The sequence below is a fragment of the Salmo trutta genome, unplaced genomic scaffold (genome assembly GCF_901001165.1).
Source record: "Salmo trutta unplaced genomic scaffold, fSalTru1.1, whole genome shotgun sequence".
NCBI classification, from domain to species: Eukaryota; Metazoa; Chordata; class Actinopteri; order Salmoniformes; family Salmonidae; genus Salmo; species Salmo trutta.
The window spans coordinates 1-20,400 of NW_021823222.1; the positions used below are offsets into that span (position 1 = coordinate 1).

The window sequence follows — 20,400 nt, forward strand, 5'->3', positions numbered from 1 at the left end:
AGAGAGGGAGAGAGAGACAAAGAGAGAGAGAGAGAGAGAGAGAGAGAGAGAGAGAAAGGCAGAGAGAGAGACAGAGAGAGAGAGAGAGAGAGAGACAGAGACAGAGACAGAGACAGAGACAGAGACAGAGAGAGAGAGGCAGAGAGAGGCAGAGAGAGGCAGAGAGAGGCAGAGAGAGAGAGCGGTGTGTGTAGTGTACTTCATACTGTAAGTTACCTACCGAGACCATCTTCCCCTCAGAAGGCATGAAGGCAGGTCTGTTGCTGAGTCTCAGCTTGGTCTGCAGGGTGTTGAAGTTGATCTCCAGCTGGCACTTCTCCTGGACCTTTAAATATCACAATTATATTGGCCACTTAGCAGACGTTTCAATCCAAAATGACTTAGTCACACATGCATACATTGTTCGTATTATTATTAAACCTATTCAATGGGAAGTCCCATTGAGACCGATGTCTCTTTTACAAGGGAGCCCTGATTCATAAAAGGAATTAGTGACAATCATTATAACAATCCAAGCGGGTGTGGAACCTTGGGGGGCTTGTGCTGCCGGCGATAGTCTCTGAAGTCCTCCAGCTTCTGCTGCATCGCCTGCATGGTGTTCTCTGGGGCACGGTTCTCCAGCCACGGGATGGTGCGACGGATCCACTCTAGGAGCTATGGGGGGGGGAGTAGGTGTGGAAGAGGAGAGGCATAGAGGAACAGAAGGAGAGGGAGAGGAACAGGAGGAGAGAGTAGATGGTAGGAGGTGAGGGGACAGACAGGGCAGGTATAGAGAGACAGCAAAGGAGTGGTAGAGCAGGTGAGGTTAACACAATGACAATAAGGAATGGACAGAGCGATGAGAGAGAGACTTTTGTACTAATAGTGAATAACTAATTACATGTAGCAGTGTGAATGTAATGGAGAGCTCTTTGGTCTTGGCCATGGTGGAGAGTTTGGAATCTGATTGATTGATTGCTTCTGTGGACAGGTGTCTTTTATACAGGTAACAAACTGAGATTAGGAGCACTCCCTTTAAGAGTGTGCCCCTTATCTCAGCTCGTTACCTGTATAAAAGACACCTGGGAGCCAGAAATCTTTCTGATTGAGAGGGGTCAAATACTTATTTCCCTCATTAAAATGCAAATCAATTTATAACATTTTTGACATGCGTTTTTTTCTGGATTTTTTTGTTGTTATTCTGTCTCTCACTGTTCAAATAAACCTACCATTAAAATTATAGACTGATCATTTCTTTGTCAGTGGGCAAACGTACAAAATCAGCAGGGGATCAAATACTTTTTCCCCCACTGTACATGTTTTACTTATCCATTTTTTACTTAAAACTTTTTTTTACTTAAAACTTCTTAAAGCATTGTTGGTTAAGGGTTTGTAAGTAAGCATTTCACTGTAAGGTCTACCTACACCTGTTGTATTCGGGCACATCTGACAAATACTATTTGCATTGATTTGATTTTGATTATGGGGAGGGGGACAGAGGAGGGGTGTGGTGCTTACATCACTAGCCAGCTTCTCATAGTCCTCCATCAGCTGCTCATTCTCCTGGTTGACAGCCAGCACCTTGCAGATTCGATTGGCTGCTGTCTCCGCCTGGGGGAGGAAAGAGGAAGGAACACGGTGAATACGTTCTATCATCGCCATGGGAACTGTTACTGTAGTCAGTCAGAACACGTCATGGTCGATACTAACTCTCTCTCTCTCTCTAGATACTAACTCTCTCTCCCACTCTAGATACCAACTCCCTCTCTCTCTCTAGATATCTAACTCTCTCTCCCACTCTAGATACTAACTCCCTCTCTCACTCTAGATACTAACTCTCTCTCCCACTCTAGATACTAACTCCCTCTCCCACTCTAGATACTAACTCCCCCTCCCACTCTAGATACTAACTCCCTCTCCCACTCTAGATACTAACTCCCTCTCCCACTCTAGATACTAACTCCCTCTCCCACTCTAGATACTAACTCCCTCTCCCACTCTAGATATCTAACTCTCTCTCCCACTCTAAATACTAACTCCGTCTCTCTCTCTAGATATCTAACTCTCTCTCCCACTCTAGATACTAACTCTCCCTCCCACTCTAGATACTAACTCTCCCTCCCACTCTAGATACTAACTCTCTCTCTCGATACTTTAACTCTCTCTCCCACTCTAGATACTAACTCTCTCTCCCACTCTAGATACTAACTCTCTCTCCCACTCTAGATACTAACTCCCTCTCCCTCTCTAGATACTAACTCTCCCTCCCACTCTAGATACTAACTCTCTCTCTCGATACTAACTCTCTTTCCCACTCTAGATACTAACTCTCTCTCTAGATACTAACTCTCTCTCCCACTCTAGATACTAACTCCCTCTCCCACTCTAGATACTAACTCTCTCTCCCACTCTAGATACTAACTCTCTCTCCCTCTCTCGATACTAACTCTCTCTCCCTCTCTCGATACTAACTCTCTCTCCCACTCTAGATACTAACTCTCTCTCCCACTCTAGATACTAACGCTCTCTCCCACTCTAGATACTAACGCTCTCTCCCACTCTAGATACTAACGCTCTCTCCCACTCTAGATACTAACGCTCTCTCCCACTCTAGATACTAACGCTCTCTCCCACTCTAGACACTAACGCTCTCTCCCACTCTAGATATCTAACTCTCTCTCTAGATACTAACTCCCTCTCTCACTCTAGATACTAACTCTCTCTCCCACTCTAGATATCTAACTCTCTCTAGATACTAACTCCCTCTCCCACTCTAGTACTAACTCTCTCTCCCACTCTAGATATCTACTCTCTCTCTAGATACTAACTCCCTCTCCACTCTCGATACTAACTCTCTCTCCAACTCTAGATATCTAACTCTCTCTCTAGATACTAACTCCCTCTCCCACTCTAGTACTAACTCCCTCTCCCACTCCTCGATACTAACTCTCTCTCCCACTCTAGATATCTAACTCACTCTCTAGATACTAACTCCCTCTCCCACTCTAGATACTAACTCTCTCTCCCCATCTAGATACTAACTCCCTCTCCCACTATAGTCTAAGCTCTCTCTCCCACTCTAGATACTAACTCTCTCTCCCACTCTAGATACTAACTCCCTCTCCCACTCTAGATACTAACTCCCTCTCTAGATACTAACTCCCTCTCCCACTCTAGATACTAACTCCCTCTCCCACTCTAGATACTAACTCCCTCTCCCAGTCTAGATACTAACTCCCTCTCCCAGTCTAGATACTAACTCGCTCTCCCACTCTAGATATCTAACTCCCTCTCCCACTCTAGATATCTAACTCCCTCTCCCACTCTAGACACTAACTCCCTCTCCCACTCTAGACACTAACTCCCTCTCCCACTCTAGACACTAACTCCCTCTCCCACTCTAGACACTAACTCCCTCTCCCACTCTAGACACTAACTCCCTCTCCCACTTTAGACACTAACTCCCTCTCCCACTCTAGACACTAACTCCCTCTCCCACTCTAGACACTAACTCCCTCTCCCACTCTAGATATCTAACTCCCTCTCCCACTCTAGATATCTAACTCCCTCTCCCACTCTAGACACTAACTCCCTCTCCCACTCTAGACACTAACTCCCTCTCCCACTCTAGACACTAACTCCCTCTCCCACTCTAGACACTAACTCCCTCTCCCACTCTAGACACTAACTCCCTCTCCCACTCTAGACACTAACTCCCTCTCCCACTCTCGACACTAACTCTCTCTCCCACTCTCGATACTAACTCTCTCTCCCACTCTCGATACTAACTCTCCCCCTCTCTGTCTAGATATCTAACTCTCCCCCTCTCTGCCGAGATATCTAACTCTCCCCCTCTCTGCCGAGATATCTAACTCTCCCCCTCTCTGCCGAGATATCTAACTCTCCCCCTCTCTGCCGAGATATCTAACTCTCCCCCTCTCTGTCTAGATATCTAACTCTCCCCCTCTCTGTCTAGATATCTAACTCTCCCCCTCTCTGTCTAGATATCTAACTCTCCCCCTCTCTGTCTAGATATCTAACTCTCCCCCTCTCTGTCTAGAATCATAACTCTCCCCCTTCTCTGTCTAGATATCTAACTCTCCCCCCTACTCTGTCTAGATATCTAACTCCTCCCCCTCTCTGTCTAGATATGATATCTAACTCTCCCCCTCTCTTGCTCTAGATATCTAACTCTCCCCCTCTCTGTCTAGATATCTAACTCTCCCCCTCTCTGTCTAGATATCTAACTCTCCCCCTCTCTGTCTAGATATCTAACTCTCCCCCTCTCTGTCTAGATATCTAACTCTCCCCCTCTCTGCCTAGATATCTAACTCTCCCCTCTCTGCCTAGATATCTAACAGTCTATCTAGATATCTCTCTACCCATCTTTCTACCAATATCTCTCTCTCTTCATCGGAGAATACAGTAGAGGAATGGGCTAACAGCAAGAGTACAGTAGAGGAATGGGCCAGCATCTAGCGAGGTACACTCTCTCTTCATCAGAGAGTACAGTAGAGGAATGGGCCAGCATCTAGCGAGGTACACTCTCTCTTCATCAGAGAATACAGTAGAGGAATGGGCTAACAGCAAGAGTACAGTAGAGGAATGGGCCAGCAGCTAGCGAGGTACACTCTCTCTTCATCAGAGAGTACAGTAGTGGAATGGGCTAACAGCTAGCGAGGTACACTCTCTCTTCATCAGAGAATACAGTAGAGGAATGGGCTAACAGCTAGCGAGGTACACTCTCTCTTCATCAGAGAATACAGTAGAGGAATGGGCTAACAGCTAGCGAGGTACACTCTCTCTTCATCAGAGAGTACAGTAGTGGAATGGGCCAGCAGCTAGCGAGGTACACTCTCTCTTCATCAGAGAGTACAGTAGAGGAATGGGCCAGCAGCTAGCGAGGTACACTCTCTCTTCATCAGAGAATACAGTAGAGGAATGGGCTAACAGCTAGCGAGGTACACTCTCTCTTCATCAGAGAGTACAGTAGTGGAATGGGCCAGCAGCTAGCGAGGTACACTCTCTCTTCATCAGAGAGTACAGTAGTGGAATGGGCCAGCAGCTAGCGAGGTACACTCTCTCTTCATCAGAGAGTACAGTAGTGGAATGGGCCAGCAGCTAGCGAGGTACACTCTCTCTTCATCAGAGAGTACAGTAGAGGAATGGGCTAACAGCTAGCGAGGTACACTCTCTCTTCATCAGAGAGTACAGTAGAGGAATGGGCTAACAGCTAGCGAGGTACACTCTCTCTTCATCAGAGAGTACAGTAGTGGAATGGGCTAACAGCTAGCGAGGTACACTCTCTCTTCATCAGAGTGTACAGTAGTGGAATGGGCCAGAAGATACTGTCATCACTGTCATCAAAACAACGACCGAAAATTTGGAAAAAAACAGGTGGCGGACCTTACTTCAAAACTAAACTCGCTCGAGAACCACCACAGGAGGTCAAATTTGAGACTGGTTAATCTGCGCATTGAAAGAGCCCATCAGCTTCCAGCTCCATTCAGGCCTGAGAAACCACCCCTCTCCTCGAGTCCTTATCATGAAGTTTCTTAAGACTTAAGACAAGTCTGAGTGAGGCGGAAAGCCAGGGCTATAGGCAAGGTGATGTACGGGGACCAAGAGATCATGTCCTTCCCTGACGTATCCGCGGACCTGCACTGAAAAAGAAAATGTTTACGATGGGGTCAAACGCCAGCTAAGATCCCTCAACATTGCCTATGGAATAGTCTTCCTAGCTAAACTACAGCTGACTTACAGTGGACGGTCACACGGATTTGAATCTCCCTCTCAAGCCGAGGCGGTTCATCCGCGGCGGCATACAATGTGAATCTTTTTCCTAGTCATGTTGCTGCTGTGAAGTTTACCACCACTCTGGACTACGGAGAATTAAACCACCTTGGATTATGTGACTGTTTGGCAAGCTAACTAACGTTAGCTAATGTATTAGCTGCTACTGTAGTACTGCAGCTAGCATAACAGTTGAGTGAATAATACGGCGAGCTAGCCCACTCAAAGTTTCCTTATATTATTTGTAGCCTGTACGTGCTCATCACTTAGCACGGGTTTCTCCCAAATGACAGGCGAGATAGCTGTCCATTGAACGTCGGACTTCACGTTTAAGTTTATTTTTTGTTACGTTGATAATTGTCTTCCGTTGGATCACATAAAACCTTGTAAAATGCCGGTGAAGATATTTAGCTCCATGTCAACGGACACGTCGGGACCTTGTTCATTCATCCTGCACCACCGAGAAGCATCGGCACGACTTCATATGAAGACTTAAGTTTCGATCATATCCTTGGACTAAAATGATTGTCACTCACGTGACATCAACATCATGCGCAAAGGCCTTTGGGTAACGTAGCACATATTCAATATGGTATCTCTTTTTCCTCACGTAACCTGTTCATTTCTGTTGGTTTTATAAACGTATTATGGTATACTACGTTAACGCTATATGTATGGGTCATTTTGTTACTTGGTAGATACTAGCAGCAGACCCTATGTTGTGGATCATCTACAACTATTTTCGATGACGTTGTCCCCACAGTGACCGTACGTACATAACCCAACCAGAAGCCATGGATTACCGGCAATATCCGCACTGAGCTAAAGAGTAGAGCTGCCGCTTTCAAGGAGCGGGACTCTAACCCAGACGCTTATAAAAATTCATACTATGCCTTGAAATAAACCATCAAACAGGAATAACATAAATACAGGACTAAGATCGAATCCTACTACACCGGCTCCGACGCCATGCTGATCCATGGAGATTCATTGTTTCAACAGAATCGGCGGAATGAACACACCCCTGGTCACATGCAAAACACATTTCACTTCCATAGAAGCCACATACAAACAGCATGATCACTTTGGTATGGTGGTGTAGTGGTACAGGACTATTATGGTCTCTAGTGGTACAGGACTATTATGGTCTCTAGTGGTACACGACTATTATGGTCTCTAGTGGTACACGACTATTATGGTCTCTAGTGGTACACGACTATTATGGTCTTCTAGTGGTACACGACTATTATGGTCTCTAGTGGTACACGACTATTATGGTCTCTAGTGGTACACGACTATTATGGTCTCTAGTGGTACACGACTATTATGGTCTCTAGTGGTACACGACTATTATGGTCTCTAGTGGTACACGACTATTATGGTCTCTAGTGGTACACGACTATTTATGGTCTCTAGTGGTACAGGACTATTATGGTCTCTAGTGGTACACGACTATTATGGTCTCTAGTGGTACACGACTATTATGGTCTCTAGTGGTACACGACTATTATGGTCTCTAGTGGTACACGACTATTATGGTCTCTAGTGGTACACGACTATTATGGTCTCTAGTGGTATAGTAGGACTATTATGGTCTCTAGTGGTATAGTAGGACTATTATGGTCTCTAGTGGTATAGTAGGACTATTATGGTCTCTAGTGGTATAGTAGGACTAATTATGGTCTAGTGGTATAGTAGGAGCTATGGTCTCTAGTGGTATAGTAGGACTATTATGGTCTCTAGTGGTATAGTAGGACTATTATGGTCTCTAGTGGTATAGTAGGACTATTATGGTCTCTAGTGGTATAGTAGGACTATTATGGTCTCTAGTGGTATAGTAGGACTATTATGGTCTCTAGTGGTATAGTAGGTCTATTATGGTCTCTAGTGGTATAGTAGGACTATTATGGTCTCTAGTGGTATAGTAGGACTATTATGGTCTCTAGTGGTACAGGACTATTATGGTCTCTAGTGGTACAGGACTATTATGGTCTCTAGTGGTACAGGACTATTATGGTCTCTAGTGGTACAGGACTATTATGGTCTCTAGTGGTACAGGACTATTATGGTCTCTAGTGGTACAGGACTATTATGGTCTCTAGTGGTACACGACTATTATGGTCTCTAGTGGTACACGACTATTATGGTCTCTAGTGGTACACGACTATTATGGTCTCTAGTGGTACACGACTATTATGGTCTCTAGTGGTACACGACTATTATGGTCTCTAGTGGTACACGGACTATTATGGTCTCTAGTGGTACACGACTATTATGGTCTCTAGTGGTACACGACTATTATGGTCTCTAGTGGTACACGACTATTATGGTCTCTAGTGGTACACGGACTATTATGGTCTCTAGTGGTACACGACTATTATGGTCTCTAGTGGTACACGACTATTATGGTCTCTAGTGGTACAGGACTATTATGGTCTCTAGTGGTACAGGACTATTATGGTCTCTAGTGGTACAGGACTATTATGGTCTCTAGTGGTACAGGACTATTATGGTCTGTAGTGGTACAGTACTATTATGGTCTCTAGTGGTACAGGACTATTATGGTCTCTAGTGGTACAGGACTATTATGGTCTCTAGTGGTACAGGACTATTATGGTCTCTAGTGGTACAGGACTATTATGGTCTCTAGTGGTACAGGACTATTATGGTCTCTAGTGGTACAGGACTATTATGGTCTCTAGTGGTATAGGTCTATTATGGTCTCTAGTGGTATAGGACTATTATGGTCTCTAGTGGTACAGGACTATTATGGTCTCTAGTGGTACAGGACTATTATGGTCTCTAGTGGTACAGGACTATTATGGTCTCTAGTGGTACAGGACTATTATGGTCTCTAGTGGTACAGGACTATTATGGTCTCGAAGGACTAAAGACTAGAGGGAGGCGCTCACCTTCTGCTTGCCTGAGAAGGCCTGGTAGTAACACTGTGGTACTGTACCTTCTGCTTGCCTGAGAAAGCCTGGTAGTAACACTGTGGTACTGTACCTTCTGCTTGCCTGAGAAAGCGTGGTAGTAACACGACACATAAGTCATGATGGCCTTCTCATCCGGCCTCAACGTGCTAACGATGTCTGCCCAGGGAACAAAGGGAGGAGGAGAAGGGAGAGGGAAGGGGAGAGGGAAGGGGAGAGGGAAGGAGAGAGGGAAGGAGAGAGGGAAGGGGAGAGGGAAGGGGAGAGGGAAGGAGAGAGGGAAAAAAGAGAGAGAAGTGCAGAGTAAAAGTGTGCAGAGACAAAAAGTTCCAGCAGGTGGAGCAGTACAGTCAGACACCAGGGAGAGAGGAGACGACAGGCACCAGTCTGATCAGGTTGTCAGACACCAGGGAGAGAGGAGACGACAGGCACCAGTCTGATCAGGTTGTCAGACACCAGGGAGAGAGGAGACGACAGGCACCAGTCTGATCAGGTTGTCAGACACCAGGGAGAGAGGAGACGACAGGCACCAGTCTGATCAGGTTGTCAGACACCAGGGAGAGAGGAGACGACAGGCACCAGTCTGATCAGGTTGTCAGACACCAGGGAGAGAGGAGACGACAGGCACCAGTCTGACCAGGTTGTCAGACACCAGGGAGAGAGGAGACGACAGGCACCAGTCTGACCAGGTTGTCAGACACCAGGGAGAGAGGAGACGACAGGCACCAGTCTGACCAGGTTGTCAGACACCAGGGAGAGAGGAGACAACAGGCACCAGTCAACATCAACAGGCCGACCTGTTGGTTGGTTTGCTAGTTTATCTGTCTGTTTGGATTCTATTGGCGGTTTAGCTGCTATAGTCCCAATGGCTACTATTCCTGGTGTCACCACTAAACAGGTGGGTAGGAGTTGGCTCTTTCACATTCAGTCATGTTTCTGACTGTATTCATCATACTTGTTGATAGTGTGAATTTGTCTGATGTAGCCTTCTTTATACAGTAATCTGAGCTACATGAGGTTCACTATATACTGCTCATTCTCTTCTTCTTGACCCTATTCTTCTCCTTCTTCTACATGCCATAATAAAAGGGTGGCAGTGTCTAAATCCTCTCTTCCAATTATAAATAGAGAGAGTCTTTTTTCCACTCTGTCTTTTAAACACAGCTGGTCTCTCTGCTGCCTGGCTGCTGCAATGTGATCTTTAGTTCTGGTCCTCTCCAGTGAAATTAGTCCTTATATAACTACACAACTCTTCTTCTTTAGTTCTGGTCCTTCTATAACTACACAACTCTTCTTCTTCTTTAGTTCTGGTCCTTCTATAACTACACAACTCTTCTTCTTCTGTAGTTCTGGTCCTTCTATAACTACACAACTCTTCTTCTTCTGTAGTTCTGGTCCTTCTATAACTACACAACTCTTCTTCTGTAGTTCTGGTCCTTATATAACTACACAACTCTTCTTCTTCTGTAGTTCTGGTCCTTCTATAACTACACAACTCTTCTTCTTCTGTAGTTCTGGTCCTTATATAACTACACAACTCTTCCTTCTTAGTTGGGAGATTTTTTTTTTTTTTAAATAACGTTCCATACTGAAAAATAACGTTCCATACTGAAGGATAACGTGTTCTTCTGTCTCAATACAGATGTGTGTATCACACATATTGATATCCTGATTTTACACTTAAAAAGAAACCTGTTAAAGCTAAGAGATCCCGAACAACGATCATCGACCCCTGTAGAACCAGATGGTATCACATAAGAGATCGACCCCTGTAGAACCAGATGGTATCACATAAGAGATCGACCCCTGTAGAACCAGATGGTATCACATAAGAGATCGACCCCTGTAGAACCAGATGGTATCACATAAGAGATCGACCCCTGTAGAACCAGATGGTACTCACATAAGAGATCGACCCCTGTAGAACCAGATGGTATCCATAAAGAGATCGACCCCTGTAGAACCAGATGGTACTCCACATAAGAGATCGACCCCTGAAGAACCAGATGGTATCACATAAGAGATCGACCCCTGTAGAACCAGATGGTCCACATACGAGATCGACCCCTGTAGAACCAGATGGTACCACATAAAACTACGTCTATCTATGTGCTGAGAGATCCAATGAAACATGACCCACTCAACTCAAAGGTGACCAAGTACGCATTGGCGGTGGTTGGGGTTAAGTAGTCCGTCCCCACCCTCCCTTGCTACATAAAGTGATGAATCCAATCAAACAATTACATGTACTAGGAGTTGAGTTAGTTGTGGTAGACTGGTCTGACTGACTGGAGACTGGTCTGACTGACTAGAGACTGGTCTGACTGACTGGAGACTGGTCTGACTGACTGGAGACTGGTCTGACTGACTGGAGACTGGTCTGACTGACTGGAGACTGGTCTGACTGACTGGAGACGGTCTGACTGACTGGAGACTGGTCTGACTGACTGGAGACTGGTCTGACTGACTGGAGACTGGTCTGACTGACTGGAGACTGGTCTGACTGACTGGAGACTGGTCTGACTGACTGGAGACTGGTCTGACTGACTGGAGACTGGTCTGACTGACTGGAGACTGGTCTGACTGACTGGAGACTGGTCTGACTGACTGGAGACTGGTCTGACTGAATGGAGACTGGTCTGACTGAATGGAGACTGGTCTGACTGAATGGAGACTGGTCTGACTGGCTGGAGACTGGTCTGACTGGCTGGAGACTGGTCTGACTGGCTGGAGACTGGTCTGACTGGCTGGAGACTGGTCTGACTGACTGGAGACTGGTCTGACTGACTGGAGACTGGTCTGACTGACTGGAGACTGGTCTGACTGACTGGAGACTGGTCTGACTGACTGGAGACGGTCTGACTGACTGGAGACGGTCTGACTGACTGGAGACTGGTCTGACTGACTGGAGACTGGTCTGACTGACTGGAGACTGGTCTGACTGACTGGAGACTGGTCTGACTGACTGGAGACTGGTCTGACTGGAGACGGTCTGACTGGTGCCTGTTATAGCAACAGAGATAGGACTATTTATTTTCCCATCATGCATTTGGAGGTGTGAAACTGTGAACCAATGCGGAGAGAGAGGAGGAAGAAGAGCGTGAGCGGTTCCCCCCTGTTGGGCAGGGGCGAGGCGGGATGGGGCGGTGCAGCTGCAGAGAGAGAATGGTTAGTGTTAGTGGACAGACAGACAGACAGACAGACAGACAGACGAGCAGGAACCGAACCACCAGGAGGAGGTGAGGAGGAGGAGGAGGAGGAGGAGGGGAAAAGGTGAGGAGGGGAAAGGTGAGGAGGAGAAGGGGAGAGAGGTGAGGAGTAGGAGGGGGGAGAAGTGAGGAAGAGGAGGGAGGAGAGGTGAGGAGGAGGAGGTGAGGAGGAGGGGGAGCGTTGCATCCTGGGATACCTTCTGGGCGCCAGAGAATGCGTGGTAGAAGCTAGACACGTAGGTCATGATGGCCTTTTCATCCGGGCGGGCTGTGCCTACGATGTCTGTAGAGAGAGAGGGTGGTTGGGGGGGGATGGAGGAAGGAGGAGAGGGGGAGGAGGGGGTATGGTAATGATCAGGTCAAACACAACAGATAAATGACATGTCGTAAAGACTGGGGGGTGAATGGTAAACACCCTATTCTCTATATACAGTACACTACTTCTGGACAGGTCAAACACAACATACAAATGAGTCAAGACCATAGAGTTGAAATAGAGGGCGAATCTTTGCATCTTTGCAATAATAGCTTCAGTGACAGCATTGCCTGTACATTGGATAGATCCAGAGCCTTCAGAAAGTATTCACACCACCTGTACTTTACAGCCTGAATTTAAAATGTTTTAAGTTTAGATTTTGTGTCATTGGTCTACACACACACACACACAATACCACGTAATGTCAAAGTGGAATGATGTTTTTAGAATTTTTTACAAATTAATAAAAAAATAAAAGCTGAAATGTCTTCTGTCAATAAGTATTCAACCCCTTTGTAATGTCAAGCCTAAATCCAGGAGTAAAAATGTATTTAAAAAATAATTTTTACATTTAACCTTTATTTAACATTTAACCTTTATATAACTAGGCAAGTCAGTTAAGAACAAATTATTATTTACAATGACGGCCGACACCGGCCAAACCCGGACGACGATGGGCCAATTGTGCGCCGCCCTATGGGACTCCCAATCACGGCCGTTTGTGATACAGCCTGGATTCGAACCAGTGTGTGTCTGTAGTGACGCCTCTAGCACTGAGATGCAGTGACTTAGACCGCTGCGCCACTCGGGAGCCCATGGATTCACTGTGTGAAATAATAGTGTTTAACATGATTTTTGAATGACTACCTCATCTCTGTACCTTACACATATAAATTATCTGTAAGATCCCTCAGTCGAGCAGTGAATTTCAAACACAGATTCAACCACAAAGACCAGGGAGGTTTTTCAACGCCTCGCTGAGGGAGGGCACCTATTGGTAGATGGGTAAAATAAAACAGCAGACATTGAATATCCCTTTGAGCACGGTGAAGTTATTAATTACACTTTGGATGGTGTATCAATACACCCAGTCACTACAAAGATACAGGTGTCCTTCCTAACTCAGTTGGCGGAGAGGAAGGAAACCTCTCATGGATTTCACCATGAGGTGACTTTATAACAGTTAGAGTTTAATGGCTGTGATAGGAGAAAACTGAGGATGGATCAACAATATTGTAGTTACTCCACAATACTAACCTAATTGTCGGGGTGAAAACAAAGAATCCTGTACAGAATAAAAACAGAACGCTTTCAACACCTTGTAGAGTCCATCCCCTGATGAATTCATCAGGATATCAGTAGGAGTCAACATGGACCAGCGCCCCCGTGGAACGCTGATCCCCTGATCAGGGGATGGACTCTACAAGGTGTCTAAAGCGTTCCACAGGGATGCTGGTCCATGTTGACTCCAATGCTTCCCACAGTTGTCAAGTTGGCTGGATGTCCTTTAAGTAGTGGACCATTCTTGATACACACGGGAAACTGTTGAGTGTGAAAAACCCAGCAGCGTTGCAGTTCTTGTCACAAACCGGTGCACCTGGCACCTACTACCAAACCCCGTTAAAAGGCACTTAAATATTTTGTCTTGCCCATTCACCCTCTGAATGGCACACAGACACAATCCATGTCTCAATTGTCTCAAGGCTTAAAAATCCTTCTTTAACCTGTCTCCTCCCCTTCATCTACACTGATTTGAAGTGGATTTAACAAGTGACATCAATAAGGGATCATAGCTTTCACCTGGATTCACCTGGTCAGTCTTGTCATGGAAAGAGCCGGTGTTCTTAATGTTTTGTACGCTCAGTATATATACAGTGCTTTCAGAAAGTATTAAGACCCCTTGATTTTTTACACATTTTTATTACGTTACAGCCTTATTCTAAAATGGATTACTATATATATATATATATATATATATATATATATATATATATATATATATATAAATAAACACTGTTAGATAATTGTTTTACTATTACTAACAACAACAGATTAAACAAATTTTGTCAAAAGGATCTGCGGAATAATTTTAGAGGTTTTAATACAATGTCATATTATTGATCTCCAGCGTATGTTGTTAAACCCTGAGCAACATGGGCCTGGGAGGTCTGGGAGTTGTGTTTTGGTTATGAAGGTGGGGTCGCCGGTCCCCCCCCAAAAAAACGTTAAGAACTCCTGCTCTATCCAACTCTATGGTAAAGACCTCCACCCCACAATGACAGCTTGATAAACAGGAGAATAATATCCAGGAAGAGAAAACGCCACTTTGAGTCACTCCAGACGGCGTGCTAATCTAGGGAAAATTCTAGAAAACGCACTCGCACGTACGTACACGTGCGCAAACACACACACACACACACACACACACACACACACACACACACACACACACACACACACACACACTCTCTCTCTAACCCTCCATGACATGTATATTTATGTACAGAGATAACCAGTTCATAAAATGGGGCACTGGGACAGGGCAAGAGGAACGGAATAGAGAGAGCAGTCTATCATCTGACTGTAAGTCTCCGTTCAGCTTCCTGAAAAAAAATGAGAGGACCAGACAACCTCTGTGGGGTCAAAATATCTTGGTATAAACAAATACCACTGAAAGACAATGGCTGGATCCCTAATGGCACCTTATTACCTATATAGTGCACTACTTTTCACCAAAGCTGGTCAAAAGTAGTGCACTTAATAGGGAATAGGGTGCCAGCTGCATTTGTATCTAGTTAAACACAAAACAACACTGTTAAGGTCATTTTTCATGAATGTCAGTCTCAACTTCTGTTTGCTTAGCCCAGTGTTTCTTCATCCTGGTTCTGGGGGGACCCAAAGGACTGCACATGTTCCTTTTGGCCCTAGCACTAACACCCGATTCAAATAATCAAAAGGGTTAGGTCTTCAGGACCAGGTTTGGGAAACACTTCCTTAACCCTTGACCCTGGACCCTCCTGGTCTTACCCTCAGCGTCCAACATCTTGGGGATGTCCAGGTACTTCTCTGCCACGTCGAAGGCTGTGTTCAGGTTAGTCATGGGGTCATCCTACAGGACAGAGGAGAGACAGAGCGATAGAGGTCAGGGGTCATTCTACAGGACAGAGGAGAGACAGTGAGATAGAGGTCAGGGGTCATCCTACAGGACAGAGGAGAGACAGTGAGATAGAGGTCAGGGGTCATCCTACAGGAGAGAAACGAGACAGAGCGATAGAGGTCAGGGGTCATCCTACAGGAGAGAAACGAGACAGAGCGATAGAGGTCAGGGGTCATCCTACAGGACAGAGGAGAGACAGTGAGATAGAGGTCAGGGGTCATCCTACAGGAGAGAGGAGAGACAGAGAGAGAGGTCAGGGGTCATCCTACAGGAGAGAAATGAGACAGAGCGATAGAGGTCAGGGGTCATCCTACAGGAGAGAAGAGAGACAGTGAGATAGAGGTCAGAGATCATCCTACAGGAGAGAGGAGGTGGAATAGACAGACAGAGACAGCTAGAGGTAGACAGATCCTGATCTGGTTCACCTGTCCTTGTTATTGTCTCCACCCCCCTCCAGGTGTCGCTTATTTTCCCCGGTGTATTTATCCCTGTGTTTCCTGCCTCTCTGTGCCAGTTTGTCTTGTATGTTCAAGTCAACCAGCGTGTTTTCCCCCCGTAAAAGCAGGAGCTTTTTCTATTCTCTCTTTTGCTAGTCCTCCTGGTTTTGACCCTTGCCTGTTTCTGGACTCTATACCCACCTGGCTGACCAGTCTGCCTGCCCTGACCTCGAGCCTGCCTGCCCTTCAGTACCTCCTGAACTCTGAACTGGTTTTGACCTTTTGCCTGTCGACGACCATTCTCTTGCCTACTCCCTTTTGGATTTATTAAACATCTAAGACTCCAACCATCTGCCTCTTGTGTCTGCATCTGGGTCTGGGCCTTGTGACCTGATAGACATGTTATTAGGCGAGAGGAAAAACAGAGGATAATTTCTACCCGGTTAGATGTGATTGCATTAGTGTTGGAAAGACTGCTAAGGTAAAGCAGTAGCAGTAGCCTCACCTTGCGCAGCTTGCCATAGTCAATGAGCTCAGGACGGTGTCTGTGAATGAGAGCACAGAATCCCAACCCATCTTTCCAGCTGAGAGAGAGAGAGAGAGAGAGATAAATATAAGAGAACATGAATCAAAACACACCAACTATTTAAAATCACTTTGACCTTCTCTTCCTGTCCATCCTTCCAGAAGGCATTGCCATGGCAGAGAATCTACCCTATATGGACTGATAGATGAGCTACATTCATGTGCCATCAGGTCCTCATTAAACAACGAGCTCTAACACTCTGATGCACATCACAGAACACAATGGTGGTCTGACCAGTCTCTGAGTCAGGGCCGGTGTCCATAGAGCCAGGTCTGACCAGTCTCTGAGTCAGGGCCAGTGTCCATAGAGCCAGGTCTGACCAGTCTCTGAGTCAGGGCCGGTGTCCATAGAGCCAGGTCTGACCAGTCTCTGAGTCAGGGCCGGTGTCCATAGAGCCAGGTCTGACCAGTCTCTGAGTCAGGGCCGGTGTCCATAGAGCCAGGTCTGACCAGTCTCTGAGTCAGGGCCGGTGTCCATAGAGCCAGGTCTGACCAGTCTCTGAGTCAGGGCCGGTGTCCATAGAGCCAGGTCTGACCAGTCTCTGAGTCAGGGCCGGTGTCCATAGAGCCAGGTCTGACCAGTCTCTGAGTCAGGGCTGGTGTCCATAGAGCCAGGTCTGACCAGCTTCCGCTGGAATAACCACCTCCTCCATCCTCTCCTCTCCTCTCCCTCCCTCTCCCCTCCTCTCCTCCATCCTCTCCTCCCCCTCCATCCTCTTCTTTTCTCCCCTCCTCTCTCCTCCTCTCTTCTCCCCTCCCCCCTCCTCTGTTAAATGATTGTCCTGCTTCACCTTAAACGACATCAAACGCCACTGAATCACACTGCCTGTAAAACCTCTAGCAGAGGCCTTGTGTGCGTCCCAAATTGCACCGTATTCCCTATATAGTGCACTACTTTTAACTAAGGCCCTATGGCAGCCCTATTCCTTATATAGTGCACTACTTTTACCAGTGCTCTATAATAGGGTGCCATTTGGGACGTAGGGTTCTTCTATTACCTAATGTGAAAGTTCTGAATGTTGACATTCTTGTAGGGAGCAGTCTTCCTCTGGCACCACAGAAGAAGACCCTCTTTGGCTGATGTTTCTGTGGGTAGGAGAGGAGGGGAGAAGAGAGGAAGGGAGGAGAAGGGAGGAGAGGAGCAGAAGAGGAGAGGGGAGGGAAAGAAGGGAGGAGAAGGGAGGAGAAGGGAGAAGGGAGGGAGGAGCAGAAGGAAGGAGAGGAGAAGGGAGGGAAGGAGCAGAAGGGAGGAGAGGAGAGGAGAGGGGAGGGGAGGATTTAGGCGGAAAAACAATCAATGAGAAATGAGTTAGTTAAAATCGTGCTGTGACATAGGATTGGTTCCAAACGGCATCCAATTTGACACATATCCTCAACCTGGACTGTTTCTGTTAGCCAGTTCAAACTAATCCCATTGTGGCTGTAGGGGGTTTTAAAGGAGAGGCTGTAGGGGGTTTTATAGGAGAGGCTGTAGGGGTTTTAAAGGAGAGGCTGTAGGGGGTTTTAAAAGGAGAGGCTGTAGGGGTTTTAAAGGAGAGGCTGTAGGGGTTTTAAAGGAGAGGCTGCAGGGGGTTTTAAAATGAGAGGCTGTAGGGGTTTTAAAGGAGAGGCTGTAGGGGGTTTTAAAGGAGAGGCTGTAGGGGGTTTTATAGGAGAGGCTGTAGGGGGTTTTAAAATGAGAGGCTGTAGGGGGTTTTAAAGGAGAGGCTGTAGGGGGTTTTATAGGAGAGGCTGTAGGGGGTTTTATAGGAGAGGCTGTAGGGGGTTTTAAAATGAGAGGCTGTAGGGGGTTTTAAAGGAGAGGCTGTAGGGGGTTTTAAAAGGAGAGGCTGTAGGGGGTTTTAAAATGAGAGGCTGTAGGGGTTTTAAAGGAGAGGCTGTAGGGGTTTTAAAGGAGAGGCTGCAGGGGGTTTTAAAATGAGAGGCTGTAGGGGTTTTAAAGGAGAGGCTGTAGGGGTTTTAAAGGAGAGGCTGCAGGGGTTTTTAAAAGGAGAGACTGTAGGGGGTTTTAAAGGAGAGGCTGTAGGGGGTTTTAAAGGAGAGGCTGTAGGGGTTTTAAAGGAGAGGCTGTAGGGGGGTTTTAAAGGAGAGGCTGTAGGGGGATTTAAAAGGAGAGGCTGTAGGGGGTTTTAAAGGAGAGGCTGTAGGGGTTTTAAATGAGAGGCTGTAGGGGGTTTTAAAAGGAGAGGCTGTAGGGGTTTTAAATGAGAGGCTGTAGGGGGTTTTAAAGGAGAGGCTGTAGGGGGTTTTATAGGAGAGGCTGCAGGGGTTTTAAAGGAGAGGCTGTAGGGGGTTTTATAGGAGAGGCTGTAGGGGGTTTTAAAGGAGAGGCTGTAGGGGGTTTAAAAGGAGAGGCTGTAGGGGGTTTTAAAAGGAGAGGCTGTAGGGGGTTTAAAAGGAGAGGCTGTAGGGGGTTTTAAAATGAGAGGCTGCAGGGGTTTTAAAGGAGAGGCTGTAGGGGTTTTAAATGAGAGGCTGTAGGGGTTTTATAGGAGAGGCTGTAGGGGGTTTTAAAAGGAGAGGCTGTAGGGGTTTTATAGGAGAGGCTGCAGGGGGTTTTAAAGGAGAGGCTGCAGGGGGTTTTAAAGGGAGAGGCTGCAGGGGGTTTTAAAAGGAGAGTGGGAATCATTCATCTCTAATATAGTTCTCACGTCTCCATATAAAGGAATAATAATAATAAATAATAATAATAACTCTACTACTACTAATAATATGAATAATACTAAGGAAGACTTATTAGATGGGTGTTAAGGGTGTGTAACGGAGGTGAAGTCAGGTGCAGGAGAGTAGCGTGTGGAAACAGGAGCGCTTCATTCCGTTCCAACAAACGACAGCGCAGAATAATATAAACGTGTCAAAACACGGAACATGAATCAAAATACAGGCACGTGGTAAATTCCCACAAAACATACAACAATTTCACACAAAGACATGGAGGGGAACAGAGGACTAAATACATGCAGTGTGATTAGGGAATGAAAACCAGGTGTGTATGGAACAAGACAAAACAAATGGAAATATGAAAAAATGGAGCAGCGATGGCTAGAAAGCCGGCGACGTCGATCGCCGAACGAACAAGGAGAGGAGCCGACTTCGGCGGAAGTCGTGACAATGGGTTAATTCAATCAAAACATCAGCAGGAAGAATGTTATAATGTCCTCATGTTATATGGTATATTTATACGGTATATATTATGATATATATTCATCTATAATGTTATATGGTATATTTATACGGTATATATTATGATATATATTCATCTATAATGTTATATGGTATATTTATACGGTATATATTATGACATATATTCATCTATAATGTAATACGGTATATTCTATACGTATATATTATTATATATATTCATCTATAATGTTATATGGTATATTCTATACGTATATATTATAACATTATATAGTCATCTATAATGTTATACGGTATATTCTATACTTATATATTATAACATTATATAGTCATCTATAATGTTATATGGTATATTCTATACGTATATATTATGACATATATTCATCTATAATGTTATATGGTATATTCTATACGTATATATTATGACATATATTCATCTATAATGTTATATTCTATTACTTGTATATAACCTGTTGTTTTAGTATACATTTAAAGCCAACAATACAAAATTCATCTGATACTTACTAATTCAATTTGAATGTAAAATTGAGCTGCCTACTGTAACCCCAATCCCATTTTGCTCTGCCCAGAGTACCACCGAAGTACCCACTCTTATGCATTTTACCAGTACAGTGAGAGAAAAAGGTATTTGATCCCCTGCTGATTTTGTACGTTTGCCCACTGACAAAGAAATGATCAGTCTATAATTTTTATGGTAGGTTTATTTGAACAATGAGAGACTGAATAACAACAACAAAATCCAGAAAAACGCACGTCAAAAAATGTTATAAAATGATTTGCATTTTAATGAGGGCAATAAGTATTTGACCCCTCTGCAAAACATGACTTAGTACTTGGTGGCAAAAACCCTTGTTGGCAATCACAGAGGTCAGACGTTTCTTGTAGTTGG

The 20,400-nt window shown here is 45.4% G+C and overlaps 1 protein-coding gene across 1 annotated transcript in view; it reads right to left on the minus strand.

Moving 5' to 3' along the window:
• Window positions 1–132: 132 nt before the first annotated feature.
• LOC115189757 (alpha-actinin-1) overlaps window positions 133–20,400 on the minus strand; it is a gene marked incomplete at its 3' end in the record, with an annotated part of 47,429 nt that continues 27,161 nt past the window's right edge. Inside the window, exons 4-10 of the mRNA XM_029748280.1 lie at window positions 17,348–17,435; window positions 16,270–16,348; window positions 15,198–15,279; window positions 12,112–12,197; window positions 1,498–1,590; window positions 529–654; window positions 133–325 (exon numbers count right to left, since the gene is read on the minus strand). Of these exons, the coding sequence (XP_029604140.1) occupies window positions 133–325; window positions 529–654; window positions 1,498–1,590; window positions 12,112–12,197; window positions 15,198–15,279; window positions 16,270–16,348; window positions 17,348–17,435 (747 nt within the window). The remainder of the gene's footprint in view (window positions 326–528; window positions 655–1,497; window positions 1,591–12,111; window positions 12,198–15,197; window positions 15,280–16,269; window positions 16,349–17,347; window positions 17,436–20,400) is intronic.